At 37.7% G+C, this 25,602-nt stretch overlaps 1 protein-coding gene across 1 annotated transcript in view; it reads left to right on the top strand.

Moving 5' to 3' along the window:
* Positions 1-25,602, top strand: part of TRIM24 (tripartite motif containing 24) — a 53,737-nt gene that overhangs the window by 10,353 nt on the left and 17,782 nt on the right. The window contains exons 2-7 of the mRNA XM_084206549.1: positions 9,597-9,715; positions 18,358-18,505; positions 20,436-20,568; positions 21,875-21,991; positions 22,998-23,112; positions 23,717-23,863. Coding sequence (XP_084062675.1) covers positions 9,597-9,715; positions 18,358-18,505; positions 20,436-20,568; positions 21,875-21,991; positions 22,998-23,112; positions 23,717-23,863 — 779 coding nt within the window. The remainder of the gene's footprint in view (positions 1-9,596; positions 9,716-18,357; positions 18,506-20,435; positions 20,569-21,874; positions 21,992-22,997; positions 23,113-23,716; positions 23,864-25,602) is intronic.

Raw genomic sequence — 25,602 nt, 5'->3', positions numbered from 1 at the left:
GTCTGGCTTCAAACTTTTGCCAGAATCACTGTTGTTCTGGCTTAAAGTTGTGGCTAGTTGTTTTTGCTTTTCATTTGTCATTATGCCAGACAAGTAGATAAGGAACCACAATGCCATGGTGGAACCCTTGTGATTATTCCTTAAAAATAAAGAAGGAATAGAAGTACAGTCCTAGCTCATTCTCAAGCTGCTATTGGGTGCCAAGTATAGTATTTCCAGAACTTCATAATCAATCCTTTGAGGCAGTATGGTGCAAGAAGGTGGAAAGATGTTGTGTGAGTGAAGTACAAGGTATATAAATGGCATTTATGAAGACCAGTTTTGGTAAAAGATGAATTTTCTTAAGCTTCATTCTTTGTGCCAAGAGTGTCATGCAGGGAGAGCTCCTTTGAATGAGTTCTTCTTTAGTTCTGAGAAAATGGAGGAAACCATAGGAATACTAAGTTTCTTCAGTGGATGTGGATGTTCATTCACATCAGCCAACAGGCTCTGGCTTGTTCAGTTACCTACTGCAGATTACAGCGACAGAAGGAGCTACACCATGGGAACATAAGCAGTATCACTGCTGGCTCTGTAACCTGTGTTTTCTGCAAGCTGTAGGGCAGCTGTTAGAAATCCCTGTTGTTCTTATTTGATCAATTAGTTCATCTCTTCAACCCAGAAGGAATATGTTTTATTAGTTACATTCAGTAATTTTTGTATTAATACAGTGTCAGAGGAGATGATAACACTACTTTTTAATTAATGCTGGTTCTTGCAGGCTGCACAGCCATGTGTGAATTTCACAATGCATATATTGCTCCAGCTTGGTACTCCTAAAGCTATGTGGGAACTGAGAAAAGCTGGGCACCTTGCTTTTTGAACCCTTACAACAGTGCTGTGGCATACTGGGCACATGTAAGAGAAGAATGTAAAATGAGCTGGCTTTTTATTCCTGACCATCTACACCCAAAAGTGCAATCCCTGTAAGTTGCAGTATACTTGGAGGATATTCTCCTCTTTTAATGATTGGTTTTAGAATATCAGAGGAATTCTTGCAATTGAAGTGGATGCCCAGTAGTGGATAAGAGTACTGCTGTAGTTACTGGAAAGAAGTGGATGTTTTTAAGGTGTAATTCATCTGACCAAGTGAAAACATCTGCTCTAACAAGGAGACCACTCATAACCTATTACCTATGTCTGCAATGGCTGTGAAGGGAATTTCATGTAACGTTTAGATGAATCCCGCTGAAGGATCTCAAACTTGGCAACACTGCAAAGAAACTTTATCAGTTTTTCAGGTGTAAAATTCTATTCTGTGGAATCAGCATAATAAATCAGTATTAGTTTTGTGCTGCCATTAAGAGTTGCTTTTTCATAGATACAAAAATCCTGTCTGGGGACAAGCTTTATTGTTGAACAGCTTTTAAATATAACATGTAGTCAGAATAGACTGGATTTGGGAGTCTTGGGTTATATTACTTGAATGCATTAAATGGCTTGGAGCTTTACTTTTTTATTCCATTAATAATGTCGTGCAGAGCACTCAGATTTATCTGATATAAACTTCAGGAAATAGGCATCTTTATTTTTTTCACTTATTAGAGTGGGAATTTTCACCAAATATTTTTGGTACTTTTCATTGTCTCTGTCCCTGTCAACAGCAAGCTTTAAAAAAATAAATCTGAAAACTTTAAAATACTGCCAGGTCAAAGTATTTGTTATAGAACAGATTTAATTGCAGCACAGATTCAAAATGTACCTTTAAAAATACTCTGAATTTATTGATAAACACATAAATTCTTCTTTTTTGCTGTTGGGTATCTAAGTGTTGGCCAGTGTACTTGGACGCTATCACTGTATTGTCATTGAGAAGACTATATTGAATATATTGAAAACATTACTTAATAAAAAATCTCTTCTTGGTAGCCATCAGGCCTTTTTTTCTCTCCACCCTCTCACCAAACAAAATAACCTGAATAAAGGCAGAGCCTATTATTTTAAACCAACATATTTCAATGTACTTTTAAGCATCCATTCCCTGCACAAATACTTTTCAGATAAAGCTGATGGAATTTTCCATTAGATTTTGCATCATTGTAATCTGTATTTTGAGATAGTTTAAAGGAAACATAATAGACATCTTGATGACTTCTGAACTCTGTCCTTGAGAAGAATTTCAGAATAAGTATCCATGTAGCAGAATATGGGCAGATGCCATGAACACTGCAGTTAACAAGTTGATGGCTCTGAATATTGACACTTGAGCATTTTAAACCAAGTTTGCCTTTGGAGCTACAGACTGCAGTTTGTTAGGGTGCAAAGATCTGTGTGCCTCAGTTGTGTTCTCCAACAGGAATTTAAAATCACAGTATCAAAAATACATGGCATAGAATAGGCAGGTGACTTGAAATTCATCTGTCTGAACTAAAATATCTTCTGCCATTGCTGAATTTTTGGGATGCCTGTAATATTTTAAAAAGGGCTGGTTAATGTACTGCACAATCCACAGGAGCCCTATTTCCTTCTGGAATAGTAGCTGGAAGCCAGGCAGGATATTACCTTCAAATTAGGTATGTCTGTTTAGGCACCTGAATTGCTCCCCTGAGGCTAGTGGCTGGGAAAATGAGGGCCAAGAGGGTAGTTTGCCAAGTCTCTTAGGTAGTTTCCAGTTACTGAGTGGTGAACATATTGAGAATGGAAGTAAGACTGGTGAAGAACAGGTTGCAAGGATGCATCTGAGCACTTGAAGAAGAGAGGGAGTAGCATGAGCTAGTCAAAGGCCTTGAGTTGCATTATCACTCCTGTTTGGATGACATTTATAGTGAAATACTCTGACTAAAGCCTGTTACCTACTGTTGTTCCCACTACTGCTTCTAATTTGGTTCCCTTAATATGATCCAGATTCTTAGAAGTTATTTTTTGAGGCTTTTTTTACCTTTACATCTGCTCAGTGTTGATGGGAACATTAAGGTAGCTGGGGCTAAACAGAAGTGGGCGAAACACTCAAGAGTCACATGCTGGAGTGTGGTTTTCACCCTTTCAACAAAGAATTAAAGAGCTAACTCTTCCAGTGCCTGAGAAGGGCTTGGTTCTTTGGGTTGGGACTGGCTCTAACTGTCCAAATTACGGTCTGCTAACCTCCTATTTTTATAGCTATGGTTTCTGGGAGAAGATGCATTGTACTGCCACTGCTGATCTAACAGCTGGTGGTAGATGAGAACTCAAAAAGATGAAGACCAGAGTATGAAATGTAGTGCTCCAAAGAAATGATAATTAGCTGTAAGGCAGGGTCCATCTTCATACCAGAGATTCTAACAATTTTTTTTATCCCAGTCATTTTTTAAAAAATTATTTATAACATGTTAACATGCTAGTATTTATGGAGAAAGGTACTAATTTCCTTGTTCCAGAAACACATGGATACAATGGACTTGAGCACTGTTGGCAAGATCCAAGAGTATCTGCAAAATGGTATTTCAGTAGAATGTATAAATCTAAACAGCATTAAGGCCACTTTCGAAATGAAATACTTGGCTATCAGAGAAAACGATGCAAGAACATCACAAAATCTTAAACATCCTTGCATGTTATATGTCTGAATTTATTACATAACATTTGGAAATACTTGACAATTTTAGGTCTGGAAAGAATGTATTTTAATTTTGATGAAAGAAATGCTCATCACAGTCAGCAGTGACAATTGGCTTGTTGGCAGATTCTGCATCATCGTTTAAGCACATTCATTGCAAGACAGTGAGACTTTTTGTTCATCATCTTGTACTTAAACATTGTCCATCCCACAATAACAATGTTTCCTTTTGTTAGCACTATGACACTTCTTATAATTGTGTTGTTGAAGAAAATGCATTGGACAGCTTTGGATGTGAATGTAAACTGCCATCAGAATTTCTTAAGGTATTCAGTAGTGGCTGGAGAGTCAATTCTTTCAAAATTTACAATTTTTGAAGTCTAATACATGCTATCTAAAATGTTTAAAGATTGGGCATGTATAGCAAAAACAATGAACCATTTCACAGAGCAGCTGAAATATTTTAATTCAGCTCTGCAGTGCTTTCCAAGAAAGTCAATGTACTGCAGCATAAAAAACTGGCCTGTAACACTCTTCCAGAGGGGGGATTACAGCTAATAGTCTTTGTCTGGTTTTCATTTATTTGCATTTTAAAGGATTTAAATTAATTTAAATGATCAATTAATTAATTTTAATTTTAATAAACTTTTTGCTAGATTGGTGGTGGGTTGGAATGTTTATATCTTGGCAGTAGGTGCCAATTTTCCCTTGAGATGTGCCTGCTTATTGGTTTAACCTATCTCCCCTCTACTAGCAGCAGCAGGCTGTCACAGCTAGATGGGAGCAGCTTTTTCTGGAACAAACTGGTTTGAAGAAGTTGCCAATTTTGCAGCACCAGTAGTGGCTTAATGAGAAGAAAGAAGAAAGCAGTAATTATTTTAAAAATTGATTCAGACATTATTTCACAAGATACTGCCTCTCAAATTAAGTTTTCTAAGTGTTTGTTCTTAACTGGGAAACATGACCTGTGTAAATATAACCTGCTTACCCTCAAACCCATGCATTTTAATGAAAAGCCTTGCAAGTATTAATGGTCTCCATAGAAAGAGCAAGAGGAGAAAAGAATCTGTAGCTCACAGTAAAAACACCCTAATTTTCTGTGTAGTTGTGTTTAAAATCTTATAGCTGGTGCTGCCTTCAATCTCTGACATACCTTTTATTAGTTTTAATTAGCATGTCCATGTTTTAAACATTTTAACTGGATGTTAAAATATTAGCTTGCTGTTAATATTTTTTTGTTCTGAAATCTGTATGGTTAGAATTTCAAGTAAAACATCTGTAAAACTGGGAAAGATTGCTGTACAAAACCCTAATTATTTATTCTGTAATGACTATGTCGTTGCAGGTAAAATTGCCAGTTGCTTCTGAGCACTCTATTTAATAAAGAGAACTCTCTTTCAGAAAACTAGTGGGTTTGACTGATTTAATCTGAAGAAAGGGAACTATTAAATCCTTCTTTTTTTAGTAAAGCACTTTGCATCTACTAACAAAAATACCCTCTTGGATCTACAAATGATCATCCAGTGGCTTTATTAAATTGGCTCTGAAACCTGTTTGCAACCGTGAAGACTCAAATAAGTCAAAATCTGGGCAAACCAGAGCAGTCTCCTCCTATTGTCTTGGGATGCTTCAGTGGTCTCTAATGTACTCCCAGGAAATTGAGTTTAGAATTGGAAATAATACTCTATAACCTATAATCCATTGCACTGAGATGCCCTTGTGGATGCAGCATGTAATTAGTGAAGAAGCCTAAGAATGGAATATGATTTTTCCTACCTAAAATACAGTTTAGCATTCCTCGAAAGAGGTGCATGTGTTATGAGCCTGTAGACAGTGGGGGGAAACACTCTCCTCTCCTGGCACAGCCCCATTGAATCAATATTGCAGTCCCTAATCCAGCTCAGTGCATGGCAGCACAAATCTTTCTTTTGTCACAGGATAGAAATGAACGAGCAAGGGAGCCAGCATTGCTACTTTTGTTAGCATTGTGCTGTCCTGGCCTGCTTCAAGCAAAATCTGAATGTGACATTCCACAACTGCTTGGTTTTTCTAAGAATGCTGCTCAGAAGGGTGGAGGTCTTTTTTTACTTCTCTTTTACTCCTGCTTAAGAGCCTCACGGGCTTGATCCAGCTCCTTTTACAGATGAAAAAACAATGCTCCTGATGCCAAGATCCAGCTATTGAGATGTGTCTCTGCCCGAATTAGGGGTCAAACAAGATCATATGCTGAAGTCCATAATACAGATTTTATTTAACATGGAATGTCAGGGAGAAAGGTAGAAAGAAATGGAAAAGAGAGCATAAAGAGAGATCGGGTAGACGATAGTCACCACCTATAGATCCAGTTGGTGTCTTGTTGATCCTTCTTCACCCTGGGCTTCTCTCGGTAGCAGTATTCTCCAGGTCTTTTCACTATTCATACATATTAACAAAGAAACAAATTACTGCTCATTTGCTACACAGTGCTACTATTCTATTGGTTAATTGATTCCCTTGCTTCTAATGCTAATTAGTCCTTGTACTCCTTGTACTCTTCCTCTTTCTTTGAGTTGGTGGTCGATCTCCCCCTGCCGGAATTACGAATTACGTTTTCCCAAGTCCAAGCTGATTTCAGCACAGTTGCTGAGCTGGCTTTCCTCGTGGCCCATAAATTCTGCAGTTCTGTGACAAATTCATCTCCCCCAACTTTGTTAACCTCCCCCTAGATCTGAGATAACACTGAGACAGCAGCACCCCTTTTATGTTATCTCAGGTTCCTGCTGTGGTGGCTTATCTTACAGTCCCAAGTTCCAGGTATCCAGGGAGGCATTTTCAGGTGGCTTCAGTGGTTGGCGGTGGTCAGAGATTTCAGCTGTCCCAGAACTTGGGGTTACCTTTCTTTGACTAGTGATCTGCATATGAACAGTTGCTTCTTTACACACATTTCCACAGTGGGAATTTTTATCTGGATGCATTACCCAGAATGAGCTAACTAGGTCTCGCCTCTGCCAGGCCTGGAGGTAGCACTACCCTGTGCTTATCTCATGGCAAAGTCAACCTGTGGCTGTGACAATGTTTGAGACAGGCAACTGTGTTAACTCCTTACACCTGGAACAAAGGAGCAGATAAAAATGTGGGATCTGCTCACTCACCATCCTCACAATTATAATGATGATGTTTATGAAGCTCCTCCCAGCTTAAGTCATATGTTTTCACCTTCCTGTGTTTGCTTCATCAAAGAGAAATAAGAATCTTCTAGAATTACTTTGACTAATAGAAACCCTGGTACTTCAGATTTTTTTGTTAAATTCACCATCCTGAGGTTGACTAAATCTGGGTTAAAACTTATTAGTGTAGCAATCATCAATTCAGCATTATAACAAAAGCAGGTTTACCCTCACACAGTGGCAGAAGCAGCCCCTGACATAAGGCTAGACAGCATAAGAAATTCTGGAAAAGAAAATTCACTAAGATTTTGAGACTTTTAGGCAATTTTCCCTTTTTTCCCCCCTTTTCCCATGTCCCACTAGAAATTCTAAGTGATTTCTTGAAAAGGTAGTTGGCAATATTCTGTTGGTGAAAAGGCAATGGAAATATTTGGATTGTCTTTGTATGCTTCCTAATTTCTCGCCTCCCCTTCCTTGTCTTCAAGACCTACTCAAGACATCTGTGTTGACCTTGGTATAAGGAACAGAACAAAATGATGCCTTACTTGTCCAAGTAAGGGAACAATATGTTTTAAAGAAATAGATTAAATAATGAATAAGTAGGCACACAGGATGCTCCACATATTTGGAACCAGTGAATAAACAGATAATGAGGAGTACAGTGGGTTTTGTGGTAGCTATGTAACAAGAGGCAACAGTGCACGCCTTAAGAAAATTCAAGGGCAGGTCACCTGTAACACTGGGGGCTCTCAGGGAATACAGTCACCAGAGACCCCTTCAGAGGACCCTGGAGGAACATAAAAGGACTACTCTTACTAAGGTAGATGCATGCAAATTAGTTCTAGAAAAGGTGATGTGTATTAGCCAGGAAGGATTCTGTAATCAATATTTATGATCATGATGGAATAAATTTCTTTTTTTGTAAAGTTTTGTGACACATCAGAGTAGAGGAAATAACCTCTGTGTGTCCAGTGTGCTGCAATAAAGAATGCCTGCTTTTTAGTACTTCAAATTGTGTTAGAAAGTTTCCTCCCTAGCTTATTTTGGTGTCAACCCAGAGCACTGTGCTTTGTCAGGGTCAGTGATGAGCAGTGAGGGAACAGGAAGACGGTGGTTTGTAATTGGTGCTGTTGAAAAATGTAAAAAAGAGTCTTTTTTGGAAAGTGTGTAGCTTGAGTAGTAGGAGACGTGTTCACTCTTGACTGTGGTAAATTGATTTGCTTAATTACAGGAGAAATTCAGTACTTGCAGTTCTGCTAGCTACTTCACTTACCAGAACTGAATTTCTCAATTATCCTTGCAGATGATGATATAAAAAATGTTATAAAAGTTGTTGCCAAAAAATGGAATTTGTATATCAAAGGAAACTGTGCAAATGTGTATTGAAATGCAGAGTGGTAAAATGGCACTTAGAGTAATATCAGGCTTAACATCATAGCTGTTCAGATGAAAGTGAAATGCCTTGATAACAAGTGAAAAACTGCTTGCTGATTTTCCAGAATAAGAATTGCTTTAGTAAAATGGGTGGACTTTTATTACAGCACTGCTTTATACTGAGTTGCCAGTTAAATCTTGAGCATCTGTTGGAAGAATCTTATGAAAAAGTTACCTAAATCTTGTATGAAGCAATTAGAATAAGGAATTAAGTTCTTCTGCAGAAGGTGAAATATTTAATAGTTTCTGTACTTTTATATTTTATTGTAAAAATGAAACAGAAACTGCTTTAAACCCATGCTGGCTTAGTTAAGTATGCAAGTGGTGAGTTATATACTGGCATTGAATTCATTGGGTTAAGCAGATCTTTTTAAAGGCCCTAAATCTATGTTTCCTCTCAAATGGGAGCTGAAGGTCTAGAATCTGTGTCTGTGTAGACTTGCATGACAGTTCTACTGTAGGCTTTTTGCATGTGATTTCCATGTCCTAAGTGATTATTTCAGTCTAACTTAGTTTCAATTGCTTCCTTTTTTGGTTTTAATGACCATGGTAATTTTCTTCAAACAAGATATCAGTGCCTGGCATTTTAGAGATATTGTTTTTGGATGTTAAAAACAAGCCTCAGCTAATAAGACATTCTTATTTCTGAAGCTAGAAAAGGTGTCTGCTTAAAAATATTTATATAGATATTTTCCATTTCAACCTAATCTACTCATAGCTCAACCCCAAGTTTTGAACTTTGTCCTTGCCATTCTGTTGAAAAGGCTAATTGTTTAACCCTTTGTGTTACTTGTTCTCAGCTTTCTTCAACCTGGAGCCTAACTACATTTCTGTCTTAGAATTGTACCCCATTGCGTCTTGCAGAGGAGAGGAGGGAGAGAGCCCTCTTTGTTTATTCCTAAGTTTATATTGCTTTCCCTTGCTTAATTTGAACATAGTCATGATATTAATACAGGTCAATTCTTTCTCTCTACAAGTCACCTCATTAAATTTGAATGTACTGCATTTGTGTTCTCATGTGACATGGATCAAGGTCAGTCACGTCACACTGCTGGCGTGTTTGTGTGTGTGTATGTAATACCACTCAGTGTCCCTTATTAATATTCCACACTAATCAGTGTTTACTTTAATCCATTCTTTAGCAACAAATTGTCAATGGGAATACGTTCCCTTTATAGTAAAATAATTATTTCTTTATAAGATTAAGGCAAATTCCTTATGGCATTGTAACAAGGAAGTGTTTGACCTTGGGTGATAGAATATGTCAACAAGTAAATGTTACTTCTGTGATAAATGAGAATTTTCTTTTTCTTGCTCACACCTAATTGACAGGAAAGTAGGATTACATCCTTTCAAAAATATTTATCCTTGCAAGTTGTCTTTGAAATTATTTAATGTATCTTAGTTTGTGGAAGCATAATCAGATTTTCTTTTTTCCCCCCCAGTCGGTGTTATCCGCTGTCCAATTTGTGGTCAGGAATGTGCAGAGAGACACATCATAGATAACTTTTTTGTGAAGGATACCACAGAGGTTCCCAGTAGCACAGTAGAGAAATCAAATCAGGTAAGTGCATTAACATGTAATCAAGTTAACACCTTTTGGACGTGTGTGCATATCCTTGGCTTCTTGCTGTGTGGCCTTTTTGCTCTTCATATGCAGACAGAACTTCAACTACTTTGACATCACATGGGGTAGCTACTCTAGAAATCAGTTAAAATGTGTGAAAATGCATGTGAAGAAGGTGGTTATGTTACCCTATACTATTTTTAATTGTTGGTATAAACTTGCAGCTTAATAGCAAAAGATAAAAGTAAGGAATAGTCATTAGAATGGGAATTTTCGTACTTTGGACAGGGTATTTGAAGCACTCTTTGAAGCAAAGATTTGAATAACACTACACCAGGAGATCTAAATGGACTTTATCACATTACTGACAAAACATGGCATTAAATAGCTGGAGTCCTGTTGCCAAGGAAGAAGCTCAAAATGTTAATTGAGGAGGATGGTATATTGTAGGGGTTTCTTATTGGTTTTCCTTATGTTTTCTTCTTCCCTTTGCAGTCAAGTAATAGCCATCTCATAAAAGTTGCTTATCTGGAAGAACAATAATATTGGGGTTTTTTTCTCATGATGTTTTGATGTTTTTTTCAGGAGCAAGTGCTAGCTAGTGTGGAAGCAATACCAAGCAAATAGTCACATCTGTGTAGGATCACAATCAATCTCTGTTAGCAAAATATTGCATGTCTTCATTTTTAGCTAGTAAGGGAGTATCTCATGCATTTCTTTACTCAAGGACTTTTTATTAAACTCCAGGAACTTACTGCAAATAATCCAGCTTCTTTGAATGTTGCTGCATTCTTCATAAGAATAGTACAGCAAGTTGCTATATCAGCATGGCTTGCATTCCAACTCATGCCCTAATATTTGGCTGGTGGTCTCCTTTTATTTTGAAAATTCCTCTTTTTCACTTTCCTGTTTTAGGGGGGACTGAATCATTAGCTGTTTGCTTCAGGGGCAGTGTCTTAGAGGTCCTTTGTTGTGCCTTCTGCTCCTTTCAGGGTTTAGCTGGAATTTGTGCTTGCATGTGGGAACGGCCACATCTCTTGGGAGCAGATGACAGGAGCCAGTCAGGTTTGTGATTCCTACTCACTGGCTATTGAAGGCATATGTGGTGTCATTATCTCTGAGGAACTGAACTTGTGTCTTGCAAGCCATTAAACTGTGTTCAGATTTTAAGGAATTTTGAAACTGGATTTCTGAGAAATGATAGACCTTACCAGAAACTGAGCTGTGAGTTGCTGGAAGTACAAGCTGTGTTCTTGCAATGTAGGACTGTTTGAACTTGGCTTTTTTTGGATTTGGCAAGGGGAAATGTTTGTTTTTTGTTTGTCCCCTGGGAATTGCAGGATAATATCTGAGTTTTGCAGATGGTTGTGAGATTTACACAGTCTCTCAATACTGTACCAGTAAGATTGACAAAATGAGTAGTCCCTGTTGAAAATTTGACCATAACTTTTATAGTGACTTTAAAATTAGGAAGAGAAGCAAGATAGCAAATAATGTTATGCAGAAGCAGTCCTAAATGTTTGGGGGGTTTTTGAGAGGGTGGGGTGTCCCATAGCCTCTGCTTGGTTATATAACAAGTCCTCAAAGATACTGCTTTGGGGAGTGGTGATAGAAATGGATTTTTTTTCCCCCTTGGAAGTAGTAACCAATTTTTTGAAGTCTCTGTGACCCCGTCTTTTTCTTCACAATATTTTTTTTTGCTTCCTGTGAAAGTTAAGTGGAGAATTCCATTCACTGAGTGGTGTGAGCATATGTCAGGGAGGTTCTTGAAAGCATTTGTGTTTCCTTCAGATCCCTTCTAGACTTTGGTCTTACTCTTCCATTCCATATTTGCTTTTCCCTCTCCCTGACAGAAATCAGCAGGTTTGCACTTTTAAAGCGAGTCAATTCTTCAGCTAAGGTCCTTGGCTGAACTCAGCACACTTTCTGTAGCAGTTGAAGGCAGACCAGCAGACTTTGCTGAACAAGCAGAATAGGACATTCATGTGCTTTTTGGCTGACTTTTTTCTAAAAAGATGGAGCTAGATGTTCTGTTAGATGCCTGCTAAGTGAGTGTGGACCTTACCTCTTGGAAACTAATGATGTGCAGTTTTCCTCATTTAAATAGATTTATTTTGGTGTGATAATGAAACTTTTTGTACATTCCTTTGTACCTTGACATAAGAAAAAAGCTACACTGTTCTGTAAATGTCTCTGTTGTGGAACAGCAAAATTAAATCAATAATAGTTAAACTGATTAGTGTACTGTCTAGGGGGAAATGTTATGAGGTTTAAGGATGATACAGCCTTCTAATCAGCCTGTCTTGTTTTGCCTTTGAAGGAGCAAAGAAAAGAGAAAGAAAATTTGCCATTAGTATAGGCAACAGATCAGAGAAATTAAAGCAGAAAAGATACTGACACTTGTAGGAAATACTGCATCAGAGATCATCCAAATTCTATCTAACTGTGGCTATTTAATAGGATTTTTTCTACTGAGATAGTTGATTTGTCTTAACTAGTTTTGCAGCTTTTTTGAACGATTAAGAAATTAGAACTGGCAAATGTTGTGGCTTAGAACCACTGGTCTGTATCTATGATTAGCCTTATATGTGTGTTGGCAGGAAGGACTGTTTTATTTCAATCCAAAAGAGACTGCAAAAGACCTTTTGCAAATGAAATGTTTGATTGTTTCAGATTCAAAATAGTACTAATGCTAAAGCAGTTTTTAGCATTCTGAATTAAAACTGCAGGAGTGAATGGCATTTCATGGAGCCTGGCATTGTGGGAAGAGAAAAATAACTGGAACCCTTGAAAGTTGTGTCCATCTATCTATAATCATGTTTATCTTACCTGAGCCTGATTTGGACAGTTCAGTACACTACTGGCATAGCTGTGCCTTCTAGCAATTTCTGCTGAAAACTTCAAGAGCACAAGAAGTGAGCATGAAGAAAGTATAGAACTCAAAATCCCTAGTATATGTTCCACTAGAACTTTTCTGGGTGGCATGAAAGGTTTTGTGCTGGCTATTAGCATTGGAAACTTTGCAAAATAAAAGAAACTCACAGGAAATGCAGTAATTGTGTAGGTTGTGGGCAGCTAGGACATAAATACTTTGAAAGAGCAGATGCTTTATAATTTTTTTTATAATTTTTTTATTGAAAGACTAGGCAAAATTACCAGCTTCTAAAGAGAAGTTTGAAAATAAAAATTAATTATACTTCATTCATAAGAGTGAGCAGAAAGGGGCTTCAGACCTAAGAGATGTTGCTGAAGCAAGTGCTAGATTTGAATAAGACTAAAGGGTAGACAAGTGAGGGAAATTTAGGGACTTTAACAGAAGAACATGGTGTATGCAAAGCCATGAAAATAAAAATGAGAATTGTGAGATTGATGCAAGAGAGAGGACCTCAGTGATAACATGGGAGTTGGTGCAGCATGCTGGGCCTCTAGTGCATTTTAGTCTAGGTTCTAATTCTCATAGCTTCTGTGTCCAAAACAGAATGTGTGTAAAACTATTTTTGATGGTAAGAATAAAATTCTGTATCTTTACCAGTTACTGACCTGAGGGTTTAAAATATTGTACTAGGAATGAAGAACAGCTGGGTTTTATGTGAGATGTTGGGAATTGTGATAAATGGATATGATTTGTACTAGCGAAATTGTAACTATATCAATATTTTGGAAAATAATTTATAAAATAATAAAGGAAAAGTATATGTGATTAGTGTTACAAAGCAGATGGGCCCCTTGGCAGATGTTACATGTGAAAAACAGGATACAGGATGTAGTATTGAGATAAGCAAGATCCCAAAACAGAATTGGCCTTGGGATGAGCAAAGTTGGGACGATTCCAGGTATGGAATCTAAGTTGGGGTTTCATCTATCAAATAATAAGACTTATTTGGAATATAATGCTTAATTATATAACACAAAGCTTAGTGTGCATGTGTAACCTGCCAGGTTATTCAGAAGACAGTGAGCCTTCCTCTGAAAAGACCACCAAAAAGCCAGGAGACCCTCCTAGCAACTAGTGGAGCATGCACTGTGCAGTATAATGATGTAGAGTTCAAGAATCAAAAATGGGAGGGGATTTATGGAAAAATATTGATGGATATGTATTAGCATACAGTATGTAAGTGTAGTTTGGATTCCTTTGTTTCATACTAGAGGCAGGGTGAGAAGCCCTCCCTGTACCCTGGTTGGTTTTGCTTATGCTTTATATGAACCTTAATCATACCACATTTTTGTATATGCTTGATTATATTTAATATACTTGATAGTATTTGTTTATACAAAATTGCTGTTCAATTTAAACTGCTGCTAAATTCAATTTTGTTGTTTATTAGACATATAGAACTTCACTCATAACAGGAATGTAGTAACAAAACAAGGTATCAGCTTAGATCTGATACTAGATCCAGATATTAGGAAAGCAAGTCTGATTGCCAGAGGTGATTAATAAGGAGAATTTAGAACAATAAGTTTAAGTTTGTATGGTGCCAGAGGAACTACTGTGTGTTTTATTATGCTTAAACAGCTTAGAAAAGCTGTACCTGTGACCAAAACATCTCTAAAAGCCAGTGGTTTATGGAGGTGGGTGATAGACTCAGGAAGAGTCACAGTATGCTCTTGTATGCCTTGAGATGGTGTGGATATTGATGGGATGGTGGGGTAAGAAGGATTTCATGCATTTTGAGCTGTCAGTACATGGTTCATATTGGGAATTACATATAGTCTCTGTTTTTGGTGATTTTGTGTGTCCCAGGAGATAGTTGTGTAAGTATTAGCTTCAGTGAGGTTTGGATCCAGTGGGGGAAAGCATTGCATCTAATTTACCTTGGTGAAGTTTGGAGTTCACTGAATATTCATCTGGACTACTTTGCTCTCTTCCTTTGAAACCTTTGCTTGACTATTTAATCTCCTTAATACTCAAAGTGTGTTTAATTGGAAGAGTGGTTACTTATTACAGGAGCTGAGAAGACAGGTCTATTACCTCAACTCTTGCAAGTAAATGTGTTTTTTCTGCCATAAAAGCTTGTGTATTTTCTTAAAATAGTACTTACCTGCAACATGCTGAGTAATTTCTGCTTTCATTAAATTTGACTGAAGGCTGAATGAACACTTCCTGGGGTTATAAATACTAGAACTTGTAACTGAATTAAATGTAATTACAAGGAAAACTCAATTAAAAATAAATGTCTGTCTGACCAGAATAAAGGCTTGTAGGTTAACTAGGGAGAGTTTTCTTTGAAATCACTGAAACACTGCTTGTGTGAGTCACAAAAATAAGAACGAGTTTTAGGTTTTGTAAGGGCATAACAAATATTTGCAGTAATTATACTTCCATGTGCTGTAGCTGTATGGCTTAATGTAATAACTAGGACTTCTATCAAAATCCAACCTATATCTGAAAATGCATATTTCAAATCAGGAGTGGATAGGAGCAAATCTGATGCTACCTAGAAGGCATTGCTGTTTTCACAGCTTGAGCTACGATGTCTGTGAAAAGCTTTAGAAATCTGACTCATGTCCACTTGGTGGATTTGAAGAGTATAAAGGTGGGATATATATTTTTGATACTACAAAGGAGGAGTTTTGATTCTTTTGGCAGCACCTGATGATTGGTTATTGAATCACAATTTTCATCTCATTCCACATACAGCAGGTCAAAGGAGTTAAAAAAACCCAACTAAAGCATATTGAAAAAAGAAAATTGATGAAGCTCTTGGAATCTAGGGAGAATTAATAACTTCATTCTTTGAACTTACCTAAACGTCCTGGCATGTTCATCTGCCTGATTTTGCTAAAGGTGATCTGGAAAAGCTGTGATGGGGAGTGTGGTTGGTTGGTTTTACTTTTAATTTGGTTCCTGCCTCTTTGTTTGTTTGTTTTTGTTTTTGTTTTGCTTCTTTGACTTAAAGAATGCCTGAAACACTTTTTTGTTCTTTTTCTCTGCTTATTTTGTTTTTAGGGCTGGGTTTTTTCACACCAGAAAACCAAATATCCAGTATGTAACTCTCCATTCTGACTTTCAAAAACATGTCTGGGTATTTGGGGGCACAGCACAATCACACCTCTCTGGCCACAAGACTGATGTGAAAACTTTCTAGTGCTGCCTATTCAGTTCCCTCTCCAGTCAGCATTGCTGGTGTAACTGAGCCTTGGGCTATGGTGGTGTAATCAGTCCTGCTTTGCAGCACAGTCTTGCAGAGAGTTGCACTGGCACAAAAAGGAGGAGACAACTGGCTAAAGAGAAAGGAGGGAGAAGATTTTTTTCCCCAAGAATTAAGAACAGCTTTAAATTTTTTTGGTTTGTTTTTCAAAATGTCATTGAATTTAAGGGTTAATACAAGTGTTATGTTTTAACCTCAGCTAGTAACCAAGCACCATGCAGGCTTTCTTACTTCCCCCTTTCAGTTATTTCCTCCCTCCCTCCCTCCCTCCCTCCCTCCCTCCCTCCCTCCCCACTTCCAGTGGGATGGGGAGGAGAATCAGGGGAAAAGAAAGTAAAACTGTAGGTTGAGCTAAGAACAGCTTAATAAATGAAACAAAGTAATATTAAATAATTATAATAATAGTAGTATTGAGAGAGAGAGAGAGGGAGGGAGGAGTAAAGCCCAAGACAAAAAAGTGATGCCAAATAAATTTGCTCACCACCCACCGACCAGTGCCCAGCCTTTCCCTGAGCAGAGATGGGTGCCTCCCTCCCCACTCCCCAGGGTTCCTATGCTGAGCATGATATTCTGTGATATGGAATAGGGTATGGAATATCCCTGTGGGAAGTTCAGGTCAGGCCACACTCCCTCCTTGTGCATGTGCTGACTGGCAGAGCATGGGAAGCTGAAAACTCCTCGAGTTTGTGTAAGCACTGCCTAACAAACTGATGTGCTGGTTGTTGCTATCAATGTTATTTTTGTACTAAATCTGAAACCACGGCACTGGGCCAGCTACTAAGGAAAACCCCCACTCTATCCCTGCTGAAATCAAGACAGAAAGTAAAAATTTTCAATTTCCTGATTACAGTTCACTTCCTTTATTTGCTTTATTTGAATTTTCTAGACTTTTTTAATGATGTCCTGACTTTGGTATTTTTCCCTCATCTACTGGTCTGGATAGAAATAAGAATTTTTTTTTTTTTTGTTAAGAGAAGAAGGGGAAGAAAAAGAAAAACCAAAGAGAAGTTAAATTTTTGAGATTATTTTGAAAAAGAAAACTTTCAGGCCTCATTTTTGTAAAGAAACAGAAAAAGGGGCACAAGCCCAATTTTTTCTCCTTTACAGGTCACCTTTAATGAAAAGAAACTGCTTCAAACTCCAAGTGACAACAAGAGGGGTCAACAGCCCTTGTGTTGTAACTTTATTTCTCATAAGATACTTGCTTTGAGAGCTGACATGGTCCAGAAGCATAAGCACACCATTGGGAATCTGGAAGTCATGTTCAAATTCCAGTTCTGTCAGTAACTTGCTATGTGGCCTAAGGCAAATTTTGTGCTAATTTTCCTTTCTTTCCTGAAGGGGAAACTGGAACATAGTTCTATGTATATATTTTTTATCTGCATGAGATATAAATATTTCCTTCCTCTTTAACTTAGTCTATATTTACCTTGTGTGGGTACAGAAGTCGTTTGGTTTAGTTTTTTTAATCAAACTGAAAACAAAACTAAGACCTAAAATTTTCTCCTTGTTGCTCCTGCGAGCAGAAATCTGTCACTGTGATCTGTGGCATGTAGCAGTCTTCAGACACCTGAGGCTTTGGTTTGCAGCAGGGCCAAACATTGCCAGAAATGGGTGGTAGTTACCTCAACCAGTACTACATAAGCATGTTCACTATTTTTTACTTCCAATACCCCATTGAAGGTAGGACTACAGAGGCATTGTAAAGGAGGGGTAAAAGTGAAAAGATGTTATGAGTGTGTGAAGTGGTGTTGTCCATCATTCAAAGTTCTCAGCCTGTTGTTCAGATTGTGGTAGTGTAGCAATTTTTTCTTGGGTATGTATTTACTCTGTGTAGAGAGTCTGCTGACATGTTTGTTTTCCTTAATTATTTCTTTTTCCTAGGTTTGTTTGGTGTACTCCAAAGAGCCCCAGGAGTTAACAGGCCACAGTTTGAAAATTCTTGTGCATTGGTTGCAAATCTCTTCTGGGGTAGCTTTTTTGATGAACTTAACTGGAATACTGTCTTAAAGATGTGATGCTAAGATTCTTGTGAGGGAGGAACCTTGCTGCTCACTATAGTGTGTTCTTCCTGAAACCAAGCAGGTGACTGGAAGCTAAAATTAAAGCTGCTGTGTGAACTGAGGGAGGCTTCTAAAATCAGAGTAGTGCTGCTTGTGTACTGTCATTAGTAAATGTTTCACAACAGCATCTTGTATCCAGTAAACATTGTTTGGCTTCTAAGTATGCAGGGAATGGCAGAAAGTAGTGGTCTGACTTTTATCATGTCAGGCAAAGATTTTAGGGTAACAAAATGACCTGTTTCTTTGAAAAGTCACATTCAATTACTTCTGTGCTGTTATTTATAATGTTCCTGTACCTCAGGCAGTTTTCTGTTCTCATTTCACTGTTTTCAGAAGACTGTTAAACTGCACTGATGATGTATGAAAAATAACCTGTGTGTATATTCCAAACTTATTTTAACAGCTACTTTCTTCCTCTTGTCAGGTCTGCACAAGCTGTGAAGACAATGCAGAAGCTCATGGGTTTTGTGTGGAATGTGTAGAGTGGTTGTGCAAGACCTGCATCAGAGCTCACCAGAGGGTTAAATTCACAAAGGATCATACTGTGAGGCAGAAAGAGGAAGTATCTCCAGGTAACATATTTATAATTTCACAAAGAATTTGTGTCTGCATTGGAAAGTTATGTTGGACTTTTTAAAAAAAAGTGGTAACTTCAGACCTGGTGTTTTGCCAGTTTTTTGTCTTAGATAAGCTGAATAGTGGTGCAGGTGGTTTTTCTTTCTTTCTTTTTTTTTTCTTTTTAATTTAACATGTTTTATCTCCCACATGGATTGATTGCAAATTATTGTCTAGACTTTAGAGATCAGCTGCAGAAAATACGTCTTTAGGCATTTGGCTTCTCTAGTTTTACTAGAGGTCTAATAAATGGTTAATATGAGCTTTATTGTTGTATACAGCAGGAAAAGGAGCACTAACAGATTATATATTTTCAGCATTCTGATAAAAAGCCAGCCAAAATTCATGTTATAGCTAAGTATCTTTTGAGCTTGAAATGTTTTGCCTTAGAAATGTAAGGGAAGTATATTATGAATTGGGGCATTTTTCCTCAGTAGGATCTATGATAATTTGGGTTAGAAGGGATCTTAGGAGATCATCTAGTCCATCCTCCTGCTTCAGGCATTCAGTTCTGAGTTCCAGTTGCTCGGGGCTTTATCCATTTGGGCCCTGGGAACCAGCAATGGTGAATGTGGTGTGCAGTACAGCCTCTCTGAGAAATCTTGACTACTCTGTGGTAGAAAAGGTTGTATTTTTCTCTTCATTGAGAACCTCTTTTGTTTCAGTTTTTTCCCCACTGTGAATTGTCTTCTAGTATCATTGAAGGAGGATAATAAATGTTACAGGATGCTGACAAACATTCTGCTGGTTCTAATACGTCCATTGGACTTACATGATTTTTCTTGTAAATACACACTTTTTAGAAATTGTTATATATTATTTTAAATATATGTATTAGAATAGATACTTATTTTTGTTCCACCCTATCTAGTACTATGAGGCAATCTATTGCTCAAAGGGTCTCTTCCACCATGGTACTTGGAAGATATTTGCTGTATTGTGTATCTCACTTTCACCTGTGGTTCATCAAAAGTGAGTACTGAGTGTACTTTCAGGAGAGCACAAAAGTGGGTAGGAGTGGCTGATGGACTGTTAGGCAGAACAGGTCTTGGTGTTAGGAATGGTCTTAGCATATTCTGGCCTCTTTGGGAGGCAGTTTGTTGGTGAGTTGGAAAGAATTTTGACAGAAGGATACAGATCTGAAAATAACTTCTTCCAGATTTTTGGAAAATAAGTAAATGAATGGCTTTGGAAAAGAGACCTTTTTGATCTGCAGTGAAGGATGGGTTGCAGTGTGAAGCCAGTTTTCAGTACAGGCTGTATAATCCTTATGAACTCAGTGTCCAACCTAACTCCTAGGAAATCAGCCTTTGTCAGTGCAATTGTTTAGAGAAACAGATTCCATTTCTATGATCTGGTGGTGTTTCCTGCTCCCTTTGATGTTTGCTCACTAGAAACTGAATGAGACCTCTCACCCATTTAGAATGGGGTCCTGAAGGGAAGTTCATATCTCCTGGTTATTACATTCTGTATGTTCTACACTTTGAATGTCCATGTCTTGATATCCTCAAGCCCCTTTCCACCAAGTGAGCTGAGAAAGAAGACAGAGCACAAATTAAGTCAACCACCTCCTCATCTCCATGTAAGAAAGGAGCTTGCTGATTGTGCAATGTCTTTTTCAGCTGCAGCAGTACTGGCTACTCTGTTTGTAAATAGTTTTGTGAGGTCAGAAGAGATGATGTTAAAATAGGTTCTAGACATTTTCCATTAGAGAGGGTGCTAGCTCCATGCTTAAGCAAGAAAAGTGAGACATTGCAGTTTGAGCTTATGGCTGTTACAGTCTCAGTGAGGGACCTGATATACACGTGGTCATCTAAGGAAAAACAGGAGAGTGCAAATCTTGAACCAGTCCAGTAGACTGTACTAACATCTTCCTTTATTCAACAGAGGCAGTTGGAGTGACCAGTCAGCGCCCAGTGTTCTGCCCTTACCACAAAAAGGAGCAGCTGAAGTTGTACTGTGAAACCTGTGACAAGCTGACCTGCCGAGACTGTCAGTTACTGGAGCACAAAGAGCACAGGTATCAAAGCAAAGTGTGTATTATATCCATCTCACTTACAGGAAGGTAGCCTGAAGTAGATTGGGGCAATCTGGATCTAGCTGTATGGAGCACAGTCAGGTGGAAAAAGCATAAACTAAAATTTTCTGCTCAGAAACAAAACTCATAAAAAATCCAGAGATTGTATCCCAAAGAATGTGACTGATGAGTGTGTGTTATATTTAGAATAAACCCTAATTCTTCCAGTTGTTAATCTGGTGACTTGAGCACAAGACCTTTTTTACAGTCAAGTTATTTGGTCAGAATTTGTTGCTATGCAGCTCTTCAGAGAGTCCTTAGAAAACACAGGGGCTGTGTTATGCAACTGTACACTTACGTGTAATTTCTCCATTTGTCCTTCAACAAGATTATATAACAACGTTACCAAACCATTTCGAATGGAGAAAGTGGGAATTCTTTTTTCTGTGAAGAGCCCTTTCAGAGGAAGAGTTAACCTACAGTTTGGCTAATACTGTACCTTGACAACACTATAACAGTCAAATCTTTGTGTTGCTGTTCTTTTGGTCATCTCTTACTGGTCACTGAACCTGAAAAGCAGGATTATATACAACTTCTGAGTAGAGGGCAAAAATCTTGCTTGTTAACACACACTGTTGTGTTTTGGGGCAGATACATTCTGGTTAAATATTAATATGCTTGTTATACCTGATGCAACCACCCAAAGAGCTTGCTTGCCTGACCAGGTGAACATCAGTAGGTGGAGAAGTGTTGACCACTCTCACTCCTTGGAACAGGCTGAACATGGCTCTTGCAGAGTTGCAGCCTTCCTCTTTTATTCTCCTTTTCTTAGGATTTATATCCCTTTTATAATGTGCCACCTCTTTTTTTCCTCAGATTGCTAAAGATTTCGGTTCCTTGATTTAAAATGTTGCCAACTTCTACCAACTCAGCAATTTCTTCTATTTCTGCATCCTTGTCTTGCATGAAGTAATAGCTTACCTGCATTTTCACATTCTAAGTGACAACTACTTCAAAGCATTACCTTTTCTTTTGCTAAAATTAGGCTATGGTCACACAATATCCTTTGTATTTATGAAAATCGTTAATTCTTACCCCAGTATGACAGGAAATAGACTGTAAAATTAAATGTACTATAAATGAAATATATAAGCATTTGCTGACATATGTTTCCATGCTGACAGTTAAGTTTTGGATTTGAGCAGCCCCCTTCTTCAATTAAAGAAGTATTATTTTGTAAGTCACTCGGCTTTTTAGCAAGTATATACCACCTTTTACATGTGTAAATCCTCACTGCTTTTTACTACAGGTACCAGTTTATAGAAGAAGCTTTTCAGAACCAGAAAGTTATCATTGAGACATTAATCACCAAATTGATGGAGAAGACTAAGTACATAAAATATACAGGGAAACAGATCCATAACAGGTTTGTATTAGATTATGAGGTTAAAAGTGACAGAAGACAACTTTACATATACTGTAGTTTCTTGAAATGTTTAAGTTAGTGTATTTTGTACCTCCCTCCTTTTATTCTTCCAGAAAGAAGAATTCTAAAATTCACTGTAGTGACTGTTGCCTGTTCAGTATGCTTGGCTGTGTTAGGTAATTCTTCTGCTCAGCCTGTGGACTTAATGGGCAGCAGTTGCTTGGGTGCAACAAAACAACTTATGCAATAAAGACTGTAGAAGACAGTCTTAAATGCTTCCCTACAATCAGCAGTTTAATTTTCCTAGTGTAGGTCCCTCTTAGAAAGTGAAAGGTTATGACTCATGTTTTCATAATGTTTGTGACATGTATTTGAAGATTTATGTAGTACTTCTATACTTGGGGCTCTATTCACTGGGTACTACAAACCCAGGAGAAAAATAAATCTGTAAAATGCAATCTGAAGTGAGCCTTTGTGGCTGCTCCTTCAGTAGAGTTCAGGGGCTGCTGTACCCAGGGAGGTTCAGCACAGCTGGGGATGTCAAGTGTGACTTGAACTCTTCCTTCATCTTTGCAGTAGAGGTTTCCCCAGTATAACATTAAGCTTTGCTGTTATGAGTTTGAGCACTGTTGTTGAAACAGCTAAATTAGTGCCATTCTACCTTAGATGGAAATTAGACTTTGGCATGGACCATTCCAGAAAAGTGCCAGAACTCTGAAAATCGACAATTTCAATCACAAGGAGCATTTAATTTTTATCAGTGACAGATGTCAGAATTACAGCATTAGAGTTTGCAACCAGTTAATTAATTTTATCATAGGTCACTGTTACTTGCTCTATTTCTCCCAGTAACTTTCCTGGCTATAAATATCTGATGATACTTGTATTAACTGGTGCATATGACCAAGAAGTATTGTAGTCTAAGCAACATATTTTTTTTAAAATACTGTTTAGAGGATGGTTTTATGAGCTAAAGAACATTATTTTCTATACTGTCTACTTACAGAATTCTTGAAGTGAATCAGAATCAAAAGCAGGTGGAACAGGATATTAAAGTTGCCATATTTACACTGATGGTAGAAATAAATAAAAAGGGAAAAGCTCTGCTGCATCAGTTGGAGGTAATTTCAGTTCTATCATAAGAAAGAAAAACTTTCAATCTTAATATTTTTTCCTATGTATTCATATTAAAGTAAATTTCTAGCATTAGTCCTCTGTGCATGTCCTTTCATGATTCCAGAGCAAGTGGGGTTTTTGGTGGAGGAAAGTTTGGTTTTTGAGGGGTGGCCAGTTTCTTTCTCCATGCTTTTGCAATTCATAATTCCACACATAATGCATGAAAAGTGTTCTATCAGATTTTTTCATAAATTCAGTAATCCAGTAGCAAATCCCTGGAGAGAATTGTCTAGAATGGGTACCTGGAAAAATAATATCTCCAATTGTGTTTTAAAAAGAGAGAGTGTGTGTGTCTGTGTGTCTGTAGAGAGGCACACACATACATATATGTAAATATATTAAAAAATCTGTCATTAGCACAGAAAGTCCTGATATCTTGAGTAAATGTGTACTGACTTTTCTGTTTGATAGCTGCTGCATCAGGAGGCAGGAGTCCTTCTTAGGGGAGCTAAGTGAAACCCCTTGATCATTGTGAATTACCAGTATGAAAGTTAATGCCTTTTAACTGTAAGTTGAACTTTTTGACTGGAACTCCTTTTCTGCTTGCAGACTCTGGCAAAAGAGCATAGGATGAAACTTCTGCAGCAACAACAGGAAGTGGCAGGCCTCTCTAAACAGCTGGAACATGTCATGAATTTTTCCAAATGGGCAGTTTCCAGTGGGAGCAGCACAGCACTGTTGTACAGTAAACGTTTGGTAAGGTTAGGAAGACAGCTCTCTCCATTCACCCAGAGATAGGGTTACCTCAGATATGCATGCACATGCTTGTCTGGAGCACTAGGGTATTAGAATTTTTAATGATTATCTACTAATTGGAATATTCATATATGGTTTTCATGGTTTTCTCTTAAATTTAAATACAGACTATTTCTATAAATTTAACTCTCTGGTCATTATTCTCCCCTGTTACAATACCATAGAACTATTGTAGATCTGCAGGAGTAAGAGCAACTCCTTTTCTGTGTGTTGAAAACCATGAAGCCATGAAACACTGGGAAAAAATGTTGTGTGTCCTACATCATCATTGTGCTTCTTTACAATATTTGCTACAGCATCATGAGTTCATGAAAAACAGTATTTGTATATCATAGTGTCTGGTATCTAGCATTTTAATGTAAATATTATTGTATGTCTTTGTTCTGTCAGGTTCATCTCCCAGTGAAAGATTTTTAAAATGGATAAAAAATAAAGTTTTTGTTTGTCCATACAAACAATTACAAAGCAAAATATTTCATTGCTGTAATGACCCTTAAGATCTGAGTGCATGTTGTCTCACTAAGCTGAATGTTCATGATGGACAGAAATCCTAGAAAATTTGAAAGAAAAACAACCCAAAAGCTTGCCTTGATTTTTCCAAAGGTTACTAGACTGTACTTGCCTGATGGCAGAAATCTGGGGCAATGCTGAGGAAAGAGGCTAAATGCTTTTTTCCCCCAATTCCTATAAACTGGTTTTCGAAGTTTTTTTCTTTATTTTCTCACTGGTTAGTTGAGAACCTACCAGGGTATTTGGTGGGGTTTGTTTGTTTGGATTTGAATTTGCTGTTGATTTTTGGGGGTGGTTTGGTTTTTTTGGGGGTTTTTTTGTTTGTTTTTTGATACCCATTATTGGTACTGCATGCTATAGCAGAATATTACTTGTTTTTATCAACTTCAAGTAGTTAAATCCATTTGATCTGCCTTATACTGCCTCAGCCAGTCATATTTTTTTAATCGAATAGAGAAAAAGGACATCAAACTGAGTCATGGTGTTTATAATTGTTTAGTGTTGCCATCCAGACTCTGCTACATGAGTAAGAAGACAAGTTGTGTTTCAGGCATCTTAATCATATAAACATTAGGCAGCTGAAAGAAAGGACCATCTAGCCCAGAAAGCCTCTGCAAATGAAAAGTATTTTTCAAAAGAACAGATTGAGCTTTAGAAAGTTGGTGCTGCCTGGGAGTTGAGTAGATAACCCATCTGTGGGCATTTAGAAAAATCTATTTCCAAGGAGTTTTGCGTAGAGAAGCCTGTGAGACTTGTGCTCCAGCATATCCAGGAGAGAGGAAGGAATGCCCATCAGACTTAAAGGCAGCATTAGAGCCTGGGGGCTGTACTCTCAGGCTGTGCTGTTCACTACTACTAACAGGAGGTAACCAGGCAGGAGTTTATCTACAACACACGTGTGTGCACAATAGTAGGAAAATAGTGGAGGAAACTATGGCAGGAACTGTGTGGGACCAGTATTGGTAACAGGACAAAAGCCTAGAATTTCTCTAGTGTCATCTACTTGATTCTGGTAGTGTACACAAAAATCCTAAGCAAATCTCTATCCAAAATAATAATAATGCACTTAAAATTTTTTCACGGTCATTTAAAAATCTTGAGTCAACTTCAATGTTTTTTGAGTATGGTCTTAAACTGACCTGCCTAAAATTAAAAGAAAAAAATCTTGA

The sequence above is a fragment of the Fringilla coelebs genome, assembly GCF_963513975.1.
Source record: "Fringilla coelebs genome assembly, chromosome: 5".
Lineage (NCBI taxonomy): Eukaryota > Metazoa > Chordata > Aves > Passeriformes > Fringillidae > Fringilla > Fringilla coelebs.
This window is presented reverse-complemented; position numbering and strand designations above follow the sequence as displayed.